The 15,496-nt window shown below is 36.4% G+C and overlaps 1 protein-coding gene across 10 annotated transcripts in view; it reads right to left on the bottom strand.

Annotated features, from left to right (window-relative positions):
• CAP (c-Cbl-associated protein) overlaps positions 1-15,496 on the bottom strand; it is a 158,206-nt gene that overhangs the window by 24,271 nt on the left and 118,439 nt on the right. For 5 of the 10 annotated variants that reach the window (XM_062669947.1, XM_062669949.1, XM_062669948.1 and 2 more), the window contains 11 exons: positions 11,846-12,036; positions 10,247-10,412; positions 7,502-7,597; positions 7,269-7,420; positions 6,499-6,565; positions 6,372-6,407; positions 5,271-5,487; positions 4,286-4,400; positions 3,437-3,469; positions 2,867-2,932; positions 110-204 (listed from right to left, as the gene is read on the bottom strand). In XM_062669947.1, the coding sequence (XP_062525931.1) occupies positions 110-204; positions 2,867-2,932; positions 3,437-3,469; positions 4,286-4,400; positions 5,271-5,487; positions 6,372-6,407; positions 6,499-6,565; positions 7,269-7,420; positions 7,502-7,597; positions 10,247-10,412; positions 11,846-12,036 (1,234 nt within the window). 10 annotated transcript variants of the gene reach the window in all.

Raw genomic sequence — 15,496 nt, 5'->3', positions numbered from 1 at the left:
CACTTAAGGTCTACTGGACCGTGAGCTGTTTCACCCATTAAAATAAAATTTTCGGACCGACTATTAGTGATCCTAATAACTTTAAGTATTTACTTAAATTAAAACTCACTTTGCCATGTTGGATTTTGACAGAATTGCGGCAGTAATATCCTTCTTCTCTTTTGGCGAAGGTTGGGGCAACGAGGTAGTGCTGGATATATTTTGCTGAAGGAAAACGAAGCGTTCTTATATGATGCGATAACATTTAATATAATTTATACAATAACAATAAAATCATGCTGGTTAGCGATCTCTACTGTTTACTCTACAGAATAACTGAAAAAAAAACATGCTTTTCGTGTAGTTACATTTTATTTCAATTACGTTTTAAAATAGATTGCGAATATTATTAATGTTGAATAAAGTCACTAATTGCCCAAATACGAACGTAGAATTTCTTTTTTATATTTTTTATATTTATTTTTATTGCCGTTGATGTGACCATCACTCGTGAACTTCAGTAATCCACAAGACACAGCCAAGCCCCTGTCTAATTAAAATTAATTTAAGTTTTATATTAATGGACAGTTTCAATTAAAACTTTCAAGTAGAACATATGAAATTCTCTGGAGTTTTGAAAGTTTCAAATATACATATTACAATACGCAACACCAAAATAAATATCAACTCAAGAAATATATGCATTTAAGGGGTATTATTTTCCCACTTTAGTACGTAAAAGAGTGGCTGAAAAGCAATTTTTGGGAATTCCAATATCAAATAATACATACAAGGTTGAATTTCGTATTTACGTAACTTGGAGATAGTTTGTTGTTGACGTTACAAAGCAATATAACAGCATTTATAGCCCCAAAAATTAACAAAACCGCTCAATTGGTGTTAACTAACAGATTACATAAAGTGTTAACTAGTTATTGGAACCTATAGATCATCACGACGACAAATGCTGTCGTTGAACTTGTAATATTAGAGAATCAGTTGCATTAAAATAGCAGCTTCGTTCTTTTCAAATAGGATCTGTATTACTCTGTCGATGTAGGGTTTTTGTACAGAATCCTCCGTGTGGGCAACGATAAGGCACACAATGTGCTCTTGCCCACGCCAGTAATTACGAACACCTTTAGTTATGATTTTTTTAAGAGTTAGATTTATTAGATTATTAGATTAATTGAAGTAGTTTTCAAACACAAATGTATGAGTTTCCATTGCGTCTTTTTTGCCATAAAATATGACAATGAGCGTAGAACTCGATCGTAAGCAGTCACCGTTACTCATGGAGATCAGCAATGTCGGTAAGCAGCGGCTTGGCTCTGCCCTTGGCATTGCTGAAGTCCATGGGCGACGGTAACCACTCACCATCAAGTGGGCCGTATGCTCGTCTGCCTACAAGGGCAATAAAAAAAAATAGGAGCACGGCTAAATCGATACAATGTTCAGAAAACGTTGAGGGGGGTAATTTACTCCTGACGAACCGCAAGCACGCCGAGCAGTGGTTCGACATACAAGGATGAACTTTGCTCAGAACGCGTGCAGTGCAGAGCTTAAAATAATTAAAATAAAGAACTAACAAAGAAAGAAAAAAAAGAAGAAACAAAAAAAAAGAAAAAAGAGAAGAAACAAAAAAAAGAAAAATAAGACAGAGAAAAAAAAACAACAACAAATAATTTTACTTTCCCAAACCCCTCTTTTTAGCAAAATTTTAATAAAAATAAGTCTAGATTATTTGAGCATCAGTAACTTACATAATTTACGAAATTAAACCTTGTATCATTAACAGAACACCGTGAGTACGCAGGTGATACCTCTGTCTTGATGCGGCATTACAATTTATGATTTACAGAAAATCTGAAACATAGTACTCGTCCAGTCTCAACCTTTTAATTGAGGACAGCCATCACACCGCTTGGTCACTAATACGTAGTTATTATATTTCGTGAGTCAAAGTTTTTTATGTAAATAAAAGAATGAAGAAAGTAAGATATACAAAAAAAAATTACATGACATTTAGCGAAGAAACACACAACATAAATATAATAATAAAACAGTAACGTTTTCACCAACGTGCAAGCGGAAACAATATAACACAACACAATGCTGGACGTAAACTATATTGACGTCCTATTTTTGCTTATGTAATTTTTGCTTTTTAAGCCTAAACCATTATGTTACTCATCGTTGAATAAACATACAAAAAAAACCTCAAAGAATCCTTTTACGTGATATTCTTAGTCCAATCCAGATTATTTTGGAAGTAAATCAAGAAAGTTAATACAAAATGTTTCGGTCTGTGCTAAGTAATTGTAAAGGATGTAAATTTATATATATTTTGTAAAGTTTCATATAATTGTATGGATTTCTTTTTATCACGTTATCAAAAATTGGTACGAAATAAATAATTGGAAATTGGAAAGGGTAAGTTTGCCTACAAATAGTTATGATCACAGTGGAGTGTCAATGTTTTATGTTGTTCCAATTTCCTTATGTTGAAGTCTGATGAAACATGTTTAATCCCTGGTTTTAATTTAGTTATTACTTTGTACTAATACTTTGCACAAGTGTTGTAGTTCTTGGTTTTTCGGCTTAGTCAGCGTTCAATAGCTGGACTTTAACGGTATCAGTAAGTGGGTTTCTTTCTATCTGTGTCTCTAATAATCTGTTGTTTGGGTTTTATGAAAAATGATTGACAACTAGAATCTAACGCTCGAGGGACATTGATTAAAATTTGAAAATTTGCCTGCCGATATGAAATAGCAATGACATAAATACGACAAACATCTCTATTTCTTATTTAGAAGCGATAGTCGATATCTTAATCAAAGTTTGGAGCAAAATTAGAACGTCAATATAGTAAAGTTAAGGACCTTACACTTTTTTGAATGGCGCGAGCGAGCAATGTTGTGTAAGGAGGCAGAGGGGAGTTCTCGTCTAGCCACTGTTAGTGCCGCCACCACGCGCCCACATGAGAAAATACGCGTTAGTCCAATAGTCAGCAAGAACATTCCAGAAACCGATTTTAAATTATTCTTCAAAACAAAGATTTCAAATGAAAATTTCGAAAAATTTCGAGAACATTAACTAGGTATGCCAAAGTATTAAAATTGTTTTAAATCAAACTAAGACATAAAATAATCTCTTTTAGGATCTCATTTATTTGCCGATTATACTACGTTGTATTGTAATTGATAAGGAAAATTAAATAATTCTTTTTTTTTTTTATTCTGATTCTAATGTAATTTATACTTAACAAGTATAGCAAAAAAACAGGTTTAGCATTCTTAACAATCAAACGCATCATTAACATCACAAATTGATTAGGAATTTAGTTACATTTTTATTAAATAACACTTCAAAGAGCAACAAATCAAGTTTTATAAAAAATAATTATTGTTATCGACACATAGAAACACGATGGTGTGTAGTAATAAAAATTTCGTACCCCGTCAAAAATGTCCATAACCTCGTCCCACCACTAGAAAAAAAATACAATCTTTTGGTTTTTTGTTCTTAAAAATAACGGCCAGGTTGTTAATGTGAATGAAAATTGTTCTGTTGATATACCAGGCATGGATGATGGCAATGGCAGTAAAAGTACTTTTCAAAATTAACTTTCTTTTTGTAAACAGAACAAATGTAGGACTCAATTTATTTGTGGCAGTATTAATCCTTCTTATTAATGCTATAAATACTATTACTATCTGACTCAATTTCTTTGTGGCAGTACTATTCTTACTAATGCTATAAATACTATTACTATCTGCCCGTTTCTACTGCAAAGTAATATTTTGTTCCGTTTTGAACTATGGTTAAATATTGTACTCAAGCAATCGACTTCTCAATCTAATGTCATAAGAGAGCATTCACATTGACGCGTTCTAGTCTATTTGTTTAGCCAAAGGTAGGGCGACAAACAAACAAAACCATTACAAAAACAGTATTATTATTTCTAAAGGAATAATTTATTAAAAATATGTTTACAAAAAAAATGTTATTTGAAATTAACTTTTTATAAAACCCAATGTTTTTCGCACATATTATGAGCATGTCAGCTTGCAAGAATAAAATGGTAAAAAAAATATTCAATTTCGAGTTTTGTAAAAGAAAAACTGCAGGAAGACATACGCGCAGTAATCACTCTTGAAAAACATTCGATAAATGAAAACAGTTTTATAGATGCACTGTCTTCATATTTCGAAGCTGAAATGACATCAGAGTGAGTTTATTCGTGCAAACTTATAAAATAACCCACTTTAATGCCATGCTCGGTGAACTATATTACAGTTGTTACCTGCTTTGCTTCTTTATCAACGACTGAAGATTTCCCGGGCACATAGTTCTCAATCCTTCCCGGCTGGTTCTTGTAAACTTCTTGGCTTGCCCTTGCCGATGCTAATGTACTGTATCTGTGAAATTAGTTTACTTACATTAAGCACACTATAGGTACATTTGAAAAAAAATTGCGTCTTGATTAAAGATTTTAATGATTTACCTTAATAGGCACATACTAAATTGCATCGAAAGAAAATATGTATTTAAATGAGTTAAGTCAATGTAAAAATTTCAGTATAAATTGTTCGTAACAGCTCTCAATGCGACCGTTTCGTTGGTCTAATGGTAATTGTGTATCTTGTACTACTGTACAAGGTCAATTTCGAGTTGGAATCAGGATTCTTGTTAAAAACAGTCTGCATTCAGAGTACCGTTTATGTGTTTTTGGTAACCATAATACAGAGGTCATTGAATATATAGCCAAAACCATGTTTTTTCTTTCAAATTAAATCGTACAAGTGATTTTAAATTATTTCTTCGACTCGCGAATGACGAAGAAAATAATGTAAACATAAAAATTTTGTTATTGGAACGAAGTTCTTTATGGGACGATGCGGAGGGGTACCCTAACCGGGAAAAAACGTCCGTAACGTAAGTTTTTTATTAGTAATGCACACAGTGTACGACTTAACTTTGTAATAACGTACAAAAAATAACATATTTTTTTATTATATATTTTTTATAAATAATTGTGAATAAAATAAAGTTGATAACTTTGTAAAGTTGTTTTTTTATCAATAAAAAATGTATACCCGAGTAATTATTTTCTTTATACCTCGAATAGAACTTAAAATTAATATTTTTATAATAAGGAACTTCGTTCTTATCCGGTGTCCCACGACACCACACATCTTCTTTTTATTAAACAACGTGTTTGTCTACGTTCAGTGAGTTGATGTTGCGAAGTAAATTATAACCTTAGTTATAAACTTGTAACAACTTACTTATTATTGGATAGATAAGAGGAACTGACGTCACTGATCCGGCGATCTTCCTGCACGGATGCCGTTCGTCTCCTCGGGCCCGTCGTGACGTCGCTGTCATAGGCATCACTAAACGCACTGAGCCTGCTCAATCCTCCTTCAGGTTCGCTCAGGTAGCCAGAACGTGGGTCGAAATATGCGTATTGAGATTTACTGCTTGGCACCCTTTCTGCTGCCTCTGAATGTGAACAGGAGAATTAATAACTTAAATCACATATGTACATAAATCGTTTCATTTATGATTGCGACGCCATTACCTAAAAAAATTTTTTTGGTTGGACGAGCTCACAACCCACCTGGTGTGAATTGGTTACTGGAGCCCATAGACATCTACGACGTAAATGCACCACCCACCTGAGATATAAGTTCTAAGGTCTCAAGTATAGTTACAACCTTCAAACCGAAACGCATTACTGCTTCACGGCAGAAATAGGCAAGGCGGTGGTACCTACCCGTGCGGACTTACAAGAGATCCTACCGCCAGTAATTACCCAAATTATAATTTTGCGGGTTTGATTTTATTACACGATGGTATTCCTTCACCGTGGAAGTCAAACGTGAACATTTGTTGAGTACGTATTTCATTAGAAAAATTGGTACCCGCCTGGGATTCGAACACCGGTGCATCGCTCAACATGAATGCACCGGACGTCTTATCCTTTAGGCCACGACGACTTCAAAATACAGTATAATTGTTCTTTTTTTGGTCCCATGGTAATTCGAGATATGACTATGAGCTATTAGTGTTCACAAATAGGTACCTACTTTAATAAATTTAAGAATAGTGACCGGTTTTCATTAGTTAAAATACAATCATTATTATACGATACAATAATAATATCATCGTTTTTGGCTATTTTAGTTGTTGTTGTATGTCTTATTTGGAGAAGTCGTTGAAGATTTTGTTATGACGTCAGGACCGCACTGGTGTTTAACAATTTCCTGACAATTTCTGCCGCGAGGAAATCCTATATTCAATTTGAGTAATGGGCCCATGCCTGTATAATTGAGATTTTAATTTAAATAGGCTAATTTTATGGATATGTAAAAAACGTTAATTACCTCGTCGACTTTTGTATCGTATTGTCACGTAATCGTCTGAAAAACAAATGAGTTTTAATTTAAGTTAGCTGTAACGGTTAATAATTTTTTACGGATATAAAATTTCAATAATATCAAAGGGGCTTACCATCGTATTTGTTTTTATGAATCGTGTCGTACATCTTTTTATACCAACGCGATGGATCTTTGACTTCCTGCAATCAAAATAAATGTTTCAAGTGAACATTCTAAAAACGATTGATAATTAGTGATAAACTTCATCAACTTGAGGTCTTATTATTTTTCGAAAGCAGGTCGCTTATCGCTCTATAATAACCGAAACATAAAATAAATGTATAAAATATATATACGTATTTTAAAAACTAAAAAAAACAAGCTTAGTAACAACGAACTAACATTTAATCTCATCTTTTTTTTATTCGGACTTTACTGGTCAGGATATTAAAGTCAAGTTTTAAAATTATTGTTTTGATGTCGAGTAGCTACCCCCATTTCTGGATATCAGAAATTCCAGAAGCACAGTTAAGTCCCTGTCTGCTACTATCGAGCTTCGTTTGAAGAAAGACATGTCATAACAGTTTGGAAACACCGTGACACGTAGTTCCTTGAATTACCTACCTATTTATTACGCATATTTATATGTAGAATAGGGATCGCAGCGCATAAAATAAAACTTCCACTGTTCCAAAATCTTCTACTATAATAATTAACACTTATAATACGTCTTGCTCAATTTCCAACCGTCTTCGCCATCTTCCAATTCTTCGTCATTCTCTCTGTCATTCTCTTCTCCCTTTCTTTCCGTTTTCTCTCACTCACATCTTAACGCTCCGTTCCACACTCTTTTCATACGTTCCGTTCTTACCAATCCTACATATATGTACATAGTTTACATACAGATCTAAGTGTAATCGGCATGCCGTCTTTTGTTATAGGTCCAACACCGTCGACTTTCCGTTGAGTATCAGACATTTTACGAACGCCGACACGTTCGTAATCTCTTCTTTCTGCTTCGCTCTCGCTCGCGTACTCTCTTCTTAAGGCATGGACTGAAAATATACGAATAGCAATTATAATTAGGGTTAAATTATTTCAAATCAATAAAAACAAAAGTATTTTGTTAAGCATACCTGGGTCACCGCTTGGTGGCGAAGGTCTATCACGAGGTAATCGGGCACTGTCTCTTTCTGATTGAAGTGTAGCAGGACCCCGTGGCAACTGTCCTTCTGAAAGTGAAAGCATGTACTAAATAATTGATGCCATTACTAATGATGAGAGCTTAGTCTTCTCCAGGATCATACTGTTTTTATTAACAATTTTTTACCGGGTTACACTCAGTCAGGTCTATCGACACATTTACATACATATTTAGTAAATCGCTTAGCAGTTACCGAAATGTTTCATTAAATGGTAATCATAATTAGTGATTGCCTATCATTTAAATAGTATTCATGTATTTGATTACGATTTTTAATATTTTTTTCCTACCTATTCCACTACCTATTCTAGATTCGCCGAGCTTGTAGGTGAGCTCACGGGGCTCAGACCTGACGACGTTGCTAACACAAACTCTAGCAATAGCCGTGCTTCGCAGAATCTACCACCGGATCGGAAACGCGACCCACTAAGAAGATCCGGCGAGAAACTCAGTGGGCTGTGTCTGTGGGTTAATTTACTCATCGAGCCCGATAACCGGATTTTGAAAGTACTTTAAAAGATCGATTGTGCAATTAATTAAAATACTTATAAAGGCTCGACTATATCTAGAAAATTCACGATATCTCACATCGAGGTATTGTAGCTAAGCATTTCGTATTATCATTTAAGTTTACGTATTTAAAATTACAAACGAAAACCAATGGTTTTAATCCACCGTGTATACATTTATACCGTACTGCATAATGAAGCGTCAAAATTTGGAAATATACACCGCATCGGATTATGGACTTGCACTGCCCGATGTGAAATGCGGACAAACTTTTATTACGTAGCGACGCAACGTCTATTTAACAGGAAAATTGTCAACTCCACTCGTGGAATATTAAAGTTTAATAATGACGCGAGCTGACCCTTGTCAACCTTTGTTACTGCGGCACATCTTTTTCACATTATCACCTATTCTATCGGAAAGGTAAGGCGCAATTTCTACGAATCAAGAGTTCGCCGTCTTATTTATTTCGCTTCATTTGCGAGAAAGATGGCTATTGTTCAGTTCCCGGTAGCGGTTTAATTTGAAATTTTGGGTTATTCAATTACCTATTTATGTCAGACTGGTATTAGATTGATATTGGCTTCAGTATTATGAGAGTTGAACGACGTAAAGAATTAATTAAATTAAGCATTAAGCGTTAATTAAATATTTTTTTGGGGTTGGGGGGCTTCCAATATAGTTAGATCGAATCTTTACATTTTTTATCGAGTTTTAGGAATATGGTAGAAATTTAGCTGCTTGGGGTCTACCGGAACCAGTGAAATTTTGAAAGTAACTATACTGAGACCTTAGAACTCATATCTCAAGGTGGGTGGCGCATTTATGTTGTAGATGTCTATGGGCTCCATAGAGCCCCATTTAGGGTCCTTAGATATTATAATAGGCAGCGGCTTGGCTCTGTCCCTGGCATTGCTGACGTCCATGAGCGACGGTAACCACTTACCATCAGGTGGGCCCTATGCTCATCTGCCTAAAAGGGCAACAAAAAAAAATGTAAAAAGTCCGGGATCTTCATTTTATATGTTTCGTGAATTAATACGATTGTCACTAGTCATGAACCTGATTTCATTTTAAAGTCAAAATAACGTGAACACCAAACAATGTAGTCTCAAGTATAAACTGTACGTTTTAAAGTTGGCAGTTTCATTAATTTTCAAATAAGGGGGGGACACAGGTTCGTTGGACACGTTCAGGCGTTTGAGAATTAAATGAATAATAAATTAAATAATTACATTTTACCGTTGTAACCGAGTTAAATCACGTTAATAATTATAACACACAAACCCATTTTAATTATAGTTTTTGGTTTATTCAGGTAGATAGCTCTCGATCTGATTTAATGTCCCGCGGTCTATCTGGAACCTTCTCTTAGAAAATAAAGGGCTTATTGAAATTGGTTGCGGAAACATGCCTAGCATGGCAGTTCACAGACGGAATCGTTATGATCGAATCGAACTAATATGAAAAATATCGCGTAAGTAAGTAAAACCCTATAAAACAGTGTGCTTAGTACGAATTTTTAACTTCTCGATTGCGTAAAAGTTAACTCAAATTTGTATAGAGTTGGAACAGCACCCTTATCGGCAAGCGAAGGGAATCTGATTTGTTAACAAATACTATTAATTACTCTTATGTTCTGTGTGTTTAGTGCGAGTTTTTTAACGTTCTCGATAGCGTAAAAGTTAACTCATATTTGTATGGAATGGGATCGTTTGCGTACGTTTGCCGCTAGGGGCGCTGGTCCAACTGCATACAAAATTGGGTTAACTTTTACGCTATCGAAAACGTTAAGAAACTCGCACTAAGCACACTGAGCCCGCAAAGGAGCCTAAATATTTCTATTATACAGTTATTTATTTGCTGAACGTTAGGACAGCTGTTAATCTAATGGAGACTACGGCCTTGACTCGAAGTCGGCGACAACACTCATGTTGTCTATGTTGATATCTATGAGGTCTTTTTTATCACCAGAAGAGCCTTGAGCTCGAATCTAGGTCAATCAAACAAACCCTCGGCTTGCCCTATATCTGATAGTCTCTAATTACCTTTACGCCACCCTTGCGGCTAGATTAGTCGTCGAACTACCATCGATCGCTTCTTCTGTCCCAGCATCATATAGAGCGAACAACGTACCTTCAGTTAAAATAAAACAAAAGGGCATTACCTCGCGCTTTTTGCAAGAGCGTGACAGTGGGGTTCTGCACTCGTGGTAGCCGGCTAGTAGACGATGAGCCGCTCAGCGTGTTCAGTCCGGTGGCGGGGGCACTCTGCGAGGTACGCAGTCGACCCTCGCTCTCGGAGCCACTGGTGCAACCGTTTTGTTCCGTGTTCTGTAATATCATGGATGTACTCAACACACACGCGCAGAAGTCGTCATTTTTATTATCATTTCCTTTTATCAGAATTCGTCATTATATATCTTCCTCTTCCGTTCATCTATATTTTTAATCGTACTCACATTAAAAATCTATATCAAAGTGGTTTTTTTTTGCAGATATACCTTGACAGGGATTTTCAAATCATCATTGCTTTACCAACGATTCGGAATACAGCTTAAATATGGAGAAGGATCAGCAAGATTATAATTTGCGTAATTACTGGTGGTAGGACCTCTTGTGAGTCCGCACGGGTAGGTACCACCGCCCCGCCTATTTCTGCCGTGAAGCAGTAATGCGTTTCGGCTTGAAGCAGTGGGGCAGCCGTTGTGACAATACTGAGACCTTAGAACTATATCTCAAGGTGTGTGGCGCATTTACGTTGTAGATGTCTATGGGCTCCAGCAACCACTTAACACCAGGTGGGCTGTGAGCTCGTCCACACATCTAAGCAATAAAAAAAATATCAATGCTTCCCTATTTCCAATATCGCATCACCCTACCCCGATTACATTCATGTTATCTTCTTATCAGCCCACAGGCGTCCATTGCTGGACATAGGCCTCCCCCAAGACTCGCCACAAAGACCGGTCTTGCTATGTTATCAAAATAGTCATTTTTTTCGGGCCGAATCTCCTATGAAGTCCCTCATATGAGGTCCCTCCTATGAGGCTCCTATGTGGCCAGAGGACGCGCGAAATATGTGGACTGGTCCGCATATGTTGGGAACGGACCGCGGACCCAAGATCATTTTAGAAATAATTTATCCTTACTTTTTTAATTTTCCCTTGGGATTATTTCCATGCACTTGTGAATTCATCACAATTTAGTAGCCGAAATGCATTTACTTCCTACTCCTAATTTTACAATCGCATCACAGTAGCGCATAACAAATATGTCGTGGTATTCAAATAATCGAAGCCCATACCAAACCGTACGTCGGTATGTGCATGGTATGTGAGTATGGTAGACTACGAGAAATCAGTTCCAAATAAAATCTCACGATAAATTAATAAGCTCATTATGTATGCATCACGCATGTATCCTCAATCGTTATTTCCATGGAGCTATGTCCTTCTTCAAACGATTTTAATGGTCCACACCTGATATTAGAGTTCGTCTCTGTTATTAATATTATATTCTTAAATAGATAGTCCTACAGCCCACTGAGTTTCTCGTCGGATCTTCTCAGTGGGTCGCGTTTCCACTCCGGTGGTAGATTCTGCGAAGCACTGCTCTTGCTAGGGTCAGTGTTAGCAACACTCCGATTTGAGCCCCGTGAGCTCACCTATACACGTTAGGGTGAAGCTGAAATAGCCTCACAAGGCTATCGGCACAGTAAAAAAAAAATCCTACACATTTAAAATAAAATAAGTAATTAAACTTACTGTGAATTTCCGGCGACTCGGTGGTGTTTCCTCAAAATGTACTGGTCTGAATGTCTTCCGTGTGGGTTGCGGAGATGGTTCCGCGCTACCCGGCGTCCAAACCGGCGGGGGCGGCGGAGGCGGCGGTCCGCCGGGACTGCGCGGGGTGCTCGGAGCCGGCGGGGGCGTTGGCGCTCCCGGCCTCCACACGGCTGTGAAACACATACTTAACTGAAATTCACTATTTCAATGACATACTAACTACTGATATTCCGGATTACTGTGAGGTCATTTTAATAGGTAACAAACATTTGACAATTCATCAAAATTCAACAACGTAACCTTGTAACGGCGGGCATAAAATAATATATTTTTTCGTTTTGTTAGAACTGCTCACTTTTAAGTAGTGTTTGAATTTCGTAAGAAAAGAATCCTTCCTTGTATAAGGCTAAATAGCGAATGTATTTTTTTACTGATTATATGTGTGGACGAGCTCACAGCCCACCTGGTGTTAAGTCGTTATTGGAACCCATAGGCAACTACAACGTAAATGTCCTACCCATCTTAAGATATAACTTCTAAGGTCTCTGCCTGTATAGTTACAACGGCTGCCCCACCCTTCAAACCGAAACGCATTACTGCTTCACTGCCGAAATAGGCGGGGTGGTGGTACCTTCCCGTGCGGATTCACAAGAGGTCCTACCACCAGTAAACGTGCAACTGCGCAATAATTTATTACGTAATTTAAAAGTTGATAGTTAAAACATTTTCATAACACGACAACAAATATTGTGAGAAATAATCAATCGCCCAAGATTTACAACAACAACTTATTAAACTACACTTCTATAATTATTTCCTGATATAATCAGTAATTGCTACATAATTAACATTATTTTATGAATTGCAAATAATTTTTATTATTTTACTTAAACTAAACTAGCGCCTTCATGATGCATTTATATAATTTACTAGCTGAGTTCCGCGATGTTACCCGCGGTTATTGTCGTACCACGGGTGAAGCCACGGGACGAAGCTAGTCTAAAAAAAGTTACCTAAGTTACTTTTTATATCATCAGCTACCTATCAATGAAAGTCTCGTCAAAATCGGTCCAGCCGTTCCAGAGATTTGCCGGAACAAACAGACAGACAGACAGACAAAAATTGTAAAAAATATTATTTTGGTGTATGTACCGTATATATATTCATATGCATGTAGTAAAAAGCGGTTATTTCAATATTGCAAACTGGCTCTTCAATTTTATTTATAGATTAGGAAGAAACCATATTTTTACTGAATATTTTTCCAATAACTGGATAATTCAAAATTAAATAATAATAATGAAAAACGTTAAAATGGTGAACATAACTTTAAGTATGTGACTATGTTACGCTACGCGTTACGAGTGTGTTCCTACGGGTGAACTATTGTTATGTAAATTGTCATAATACCCTACAAAATATAATACATATTTTTTTATGACTTAGATGGATGGACGAGCTCACAGCCCACCTGGTGTTAAGTGGTTACTGGAGCCCATAGACATCTACGACGTAAATGCACCAACCACCTTGAGATATAAGTTCTAAGGTCTCAAGTATAGTTACAGCGGCTGCCCCACCCTTCAAAACGAAACGCATTACTCCTTCACGGCAGAAATAGGCAGGGTGGTGGTACCTACCCGCGCGGACTCACAAGAGTGTCCTACCACCAGTAAGAGATTAACATGCCTGATATTTCATTAAATTTCAGATTTTACACTTTAAAATACAGTTTACCATCACTGGGCTAATCTCAGCTGTTATGCATTACCAGCTACGACCGAACCAATTTCTGTTTACTTGATCATTTTCCGTGAATTGGGTTAGTGGCGCACCCTGGCGACGTAATCGCTTAGCCTATTAGGATTGCGATGTGATCACGCGCCAATGCGAATCTTCGCATATTTACATTACCGCGACAATCGATTTGTTTGTGTACTTAACATGAGCGGTTAACGTAATTGAATTAGCTGAAGTTATTTTACTGATTTCATTTGCAGGGATTGTCGCAATTTTCGATTAAGTAATTTTGAATGCTGGAACTATGAGTTTAATCAAGTTTAATGGAGTGTAGGTAATTAATCCTCATTAATATTTTAATTCATTCTCGGAATACACGCGACAATAGATAGCGAATAAATAAACATTCATTTTACAAATATTAGATGTATTCTGGAAGATAATAGAGGTTATTTTTTATTGTTTAGATGGGTTGACGAGTTCACGGCCTACTTGATTTTAAGTGGCTACCGAAGCCCATAGACATCTACAACGTAAGTGCCGCCATCCACCTTGAGACATAAGTTGTAAGGTCTCACTTTTAACAGTACAACGGCTGCCCCACCTTTCATACTGAAAGGCGTTACTGCTTCACGGTAGAAATAGGCAGGGTGGTAGTACCTATCCCTGCGGATTCACAAGACGTCTTATCACCAGTAATACGCAAATTATAATTTTGCGGGTTTGATTTTTATTACACGAAGTTATTTTCTTTCACCATGAAAGTCAATCGTGAACATTTGTTAAGTACGCATTTCATTGGAAAAATTGGTACGTGTCGGCAGGATTCGAACACCGATGCATCGCTACATACGAATGCACCAGACGTCTTATCCTTTAGGCCACGACGGTCTCAAATGATAACGATATTCAATTTAACTAAAATAGGTCTTAATCGATTTCAGTTTATGAACATTGATCAGAATCAATAAAGGAAGAACAAATATACATAAAACGTAGGCATGTCCTCGGATCCACATGCAATAAATTTTCTACTCAATTCATTGACACTTATTTAATTTTCCCTGCCAAAATGAAGCCATAGCTACCCACCCCCCTATAAACAGCGTCTACGCTAAAATTCGACGATAATATTTCTACGTGACAAAGGCCATCTGTCAAACAATTCTGTGATATGAAAACAAAAACTAAAACATAATATACAAGAAATCAACAGCCGTTACTTTTCTACGATTTATAATTTGGAACACAAAGTAAAAATTACCACGATACCAACTAATTTTCTAATAGAATGTACACACTCTTCGAAACTTTTTGAAAGAACATCACGGTTACCTTAATTAATTTAACAATGGGATTCAAAATTACACCGCTTTGCGACTATAATACAAGTGCCGAATTCCAGATCACATGCCAATGCAGATGGTAGATTACGTCGTATCGAGATAATTGGTTATTTATCTAAAAAGCCCTCGGAGCGCGTGTGCCGACATCAAAGTGGGGAAGCGAACGCAAATAAATTAAAAGTGAGCTAAAAGCGAATTCAATTAAGGCCCAACTGAGAAAAAATGTACTGTACGCTCGGGAGTGTTGAGTCCTGTCCATTGTGTGGGTCGGATTAAAACTGAGCGGGATTGAGAGAATAAAATTTCATTATTGGAATTCTTTTCGTTAAATAACTCAGTATTATTACAATTAAGTTTTGAATTATGAAAACTTACAATATAATAATAGCTTTTGTTAGACGTATCTTAGTTTTAGATTATATACACAGAGATGTGATATTTGTTGTTATATCGTAAATCAAATCAAATCAAAAAGTGTCATATGAATTCTATTGAATGTAAATTATTTTTCTATTTAATCACGAGATGGGTATTTGAGGAGTTT

Source organism: Bombyx mori, chromosome 9 (genome assembly GCF_030269925.1).
Source record: "Bombyx mori chromosome 9, ASM3026992v2".
NCBI classification, from domain to species: domain Eukaryota; kingdom Metazoa; phylum Arthropoda; class Insecta; order Lepidoptera; family Bombycidae; genus Bombyx; species Bombyx mori.
Note: the sequence above shows the minus strand (reverse complement) of the source record. Positions and strands in the feature narration are given on the sequence as shown.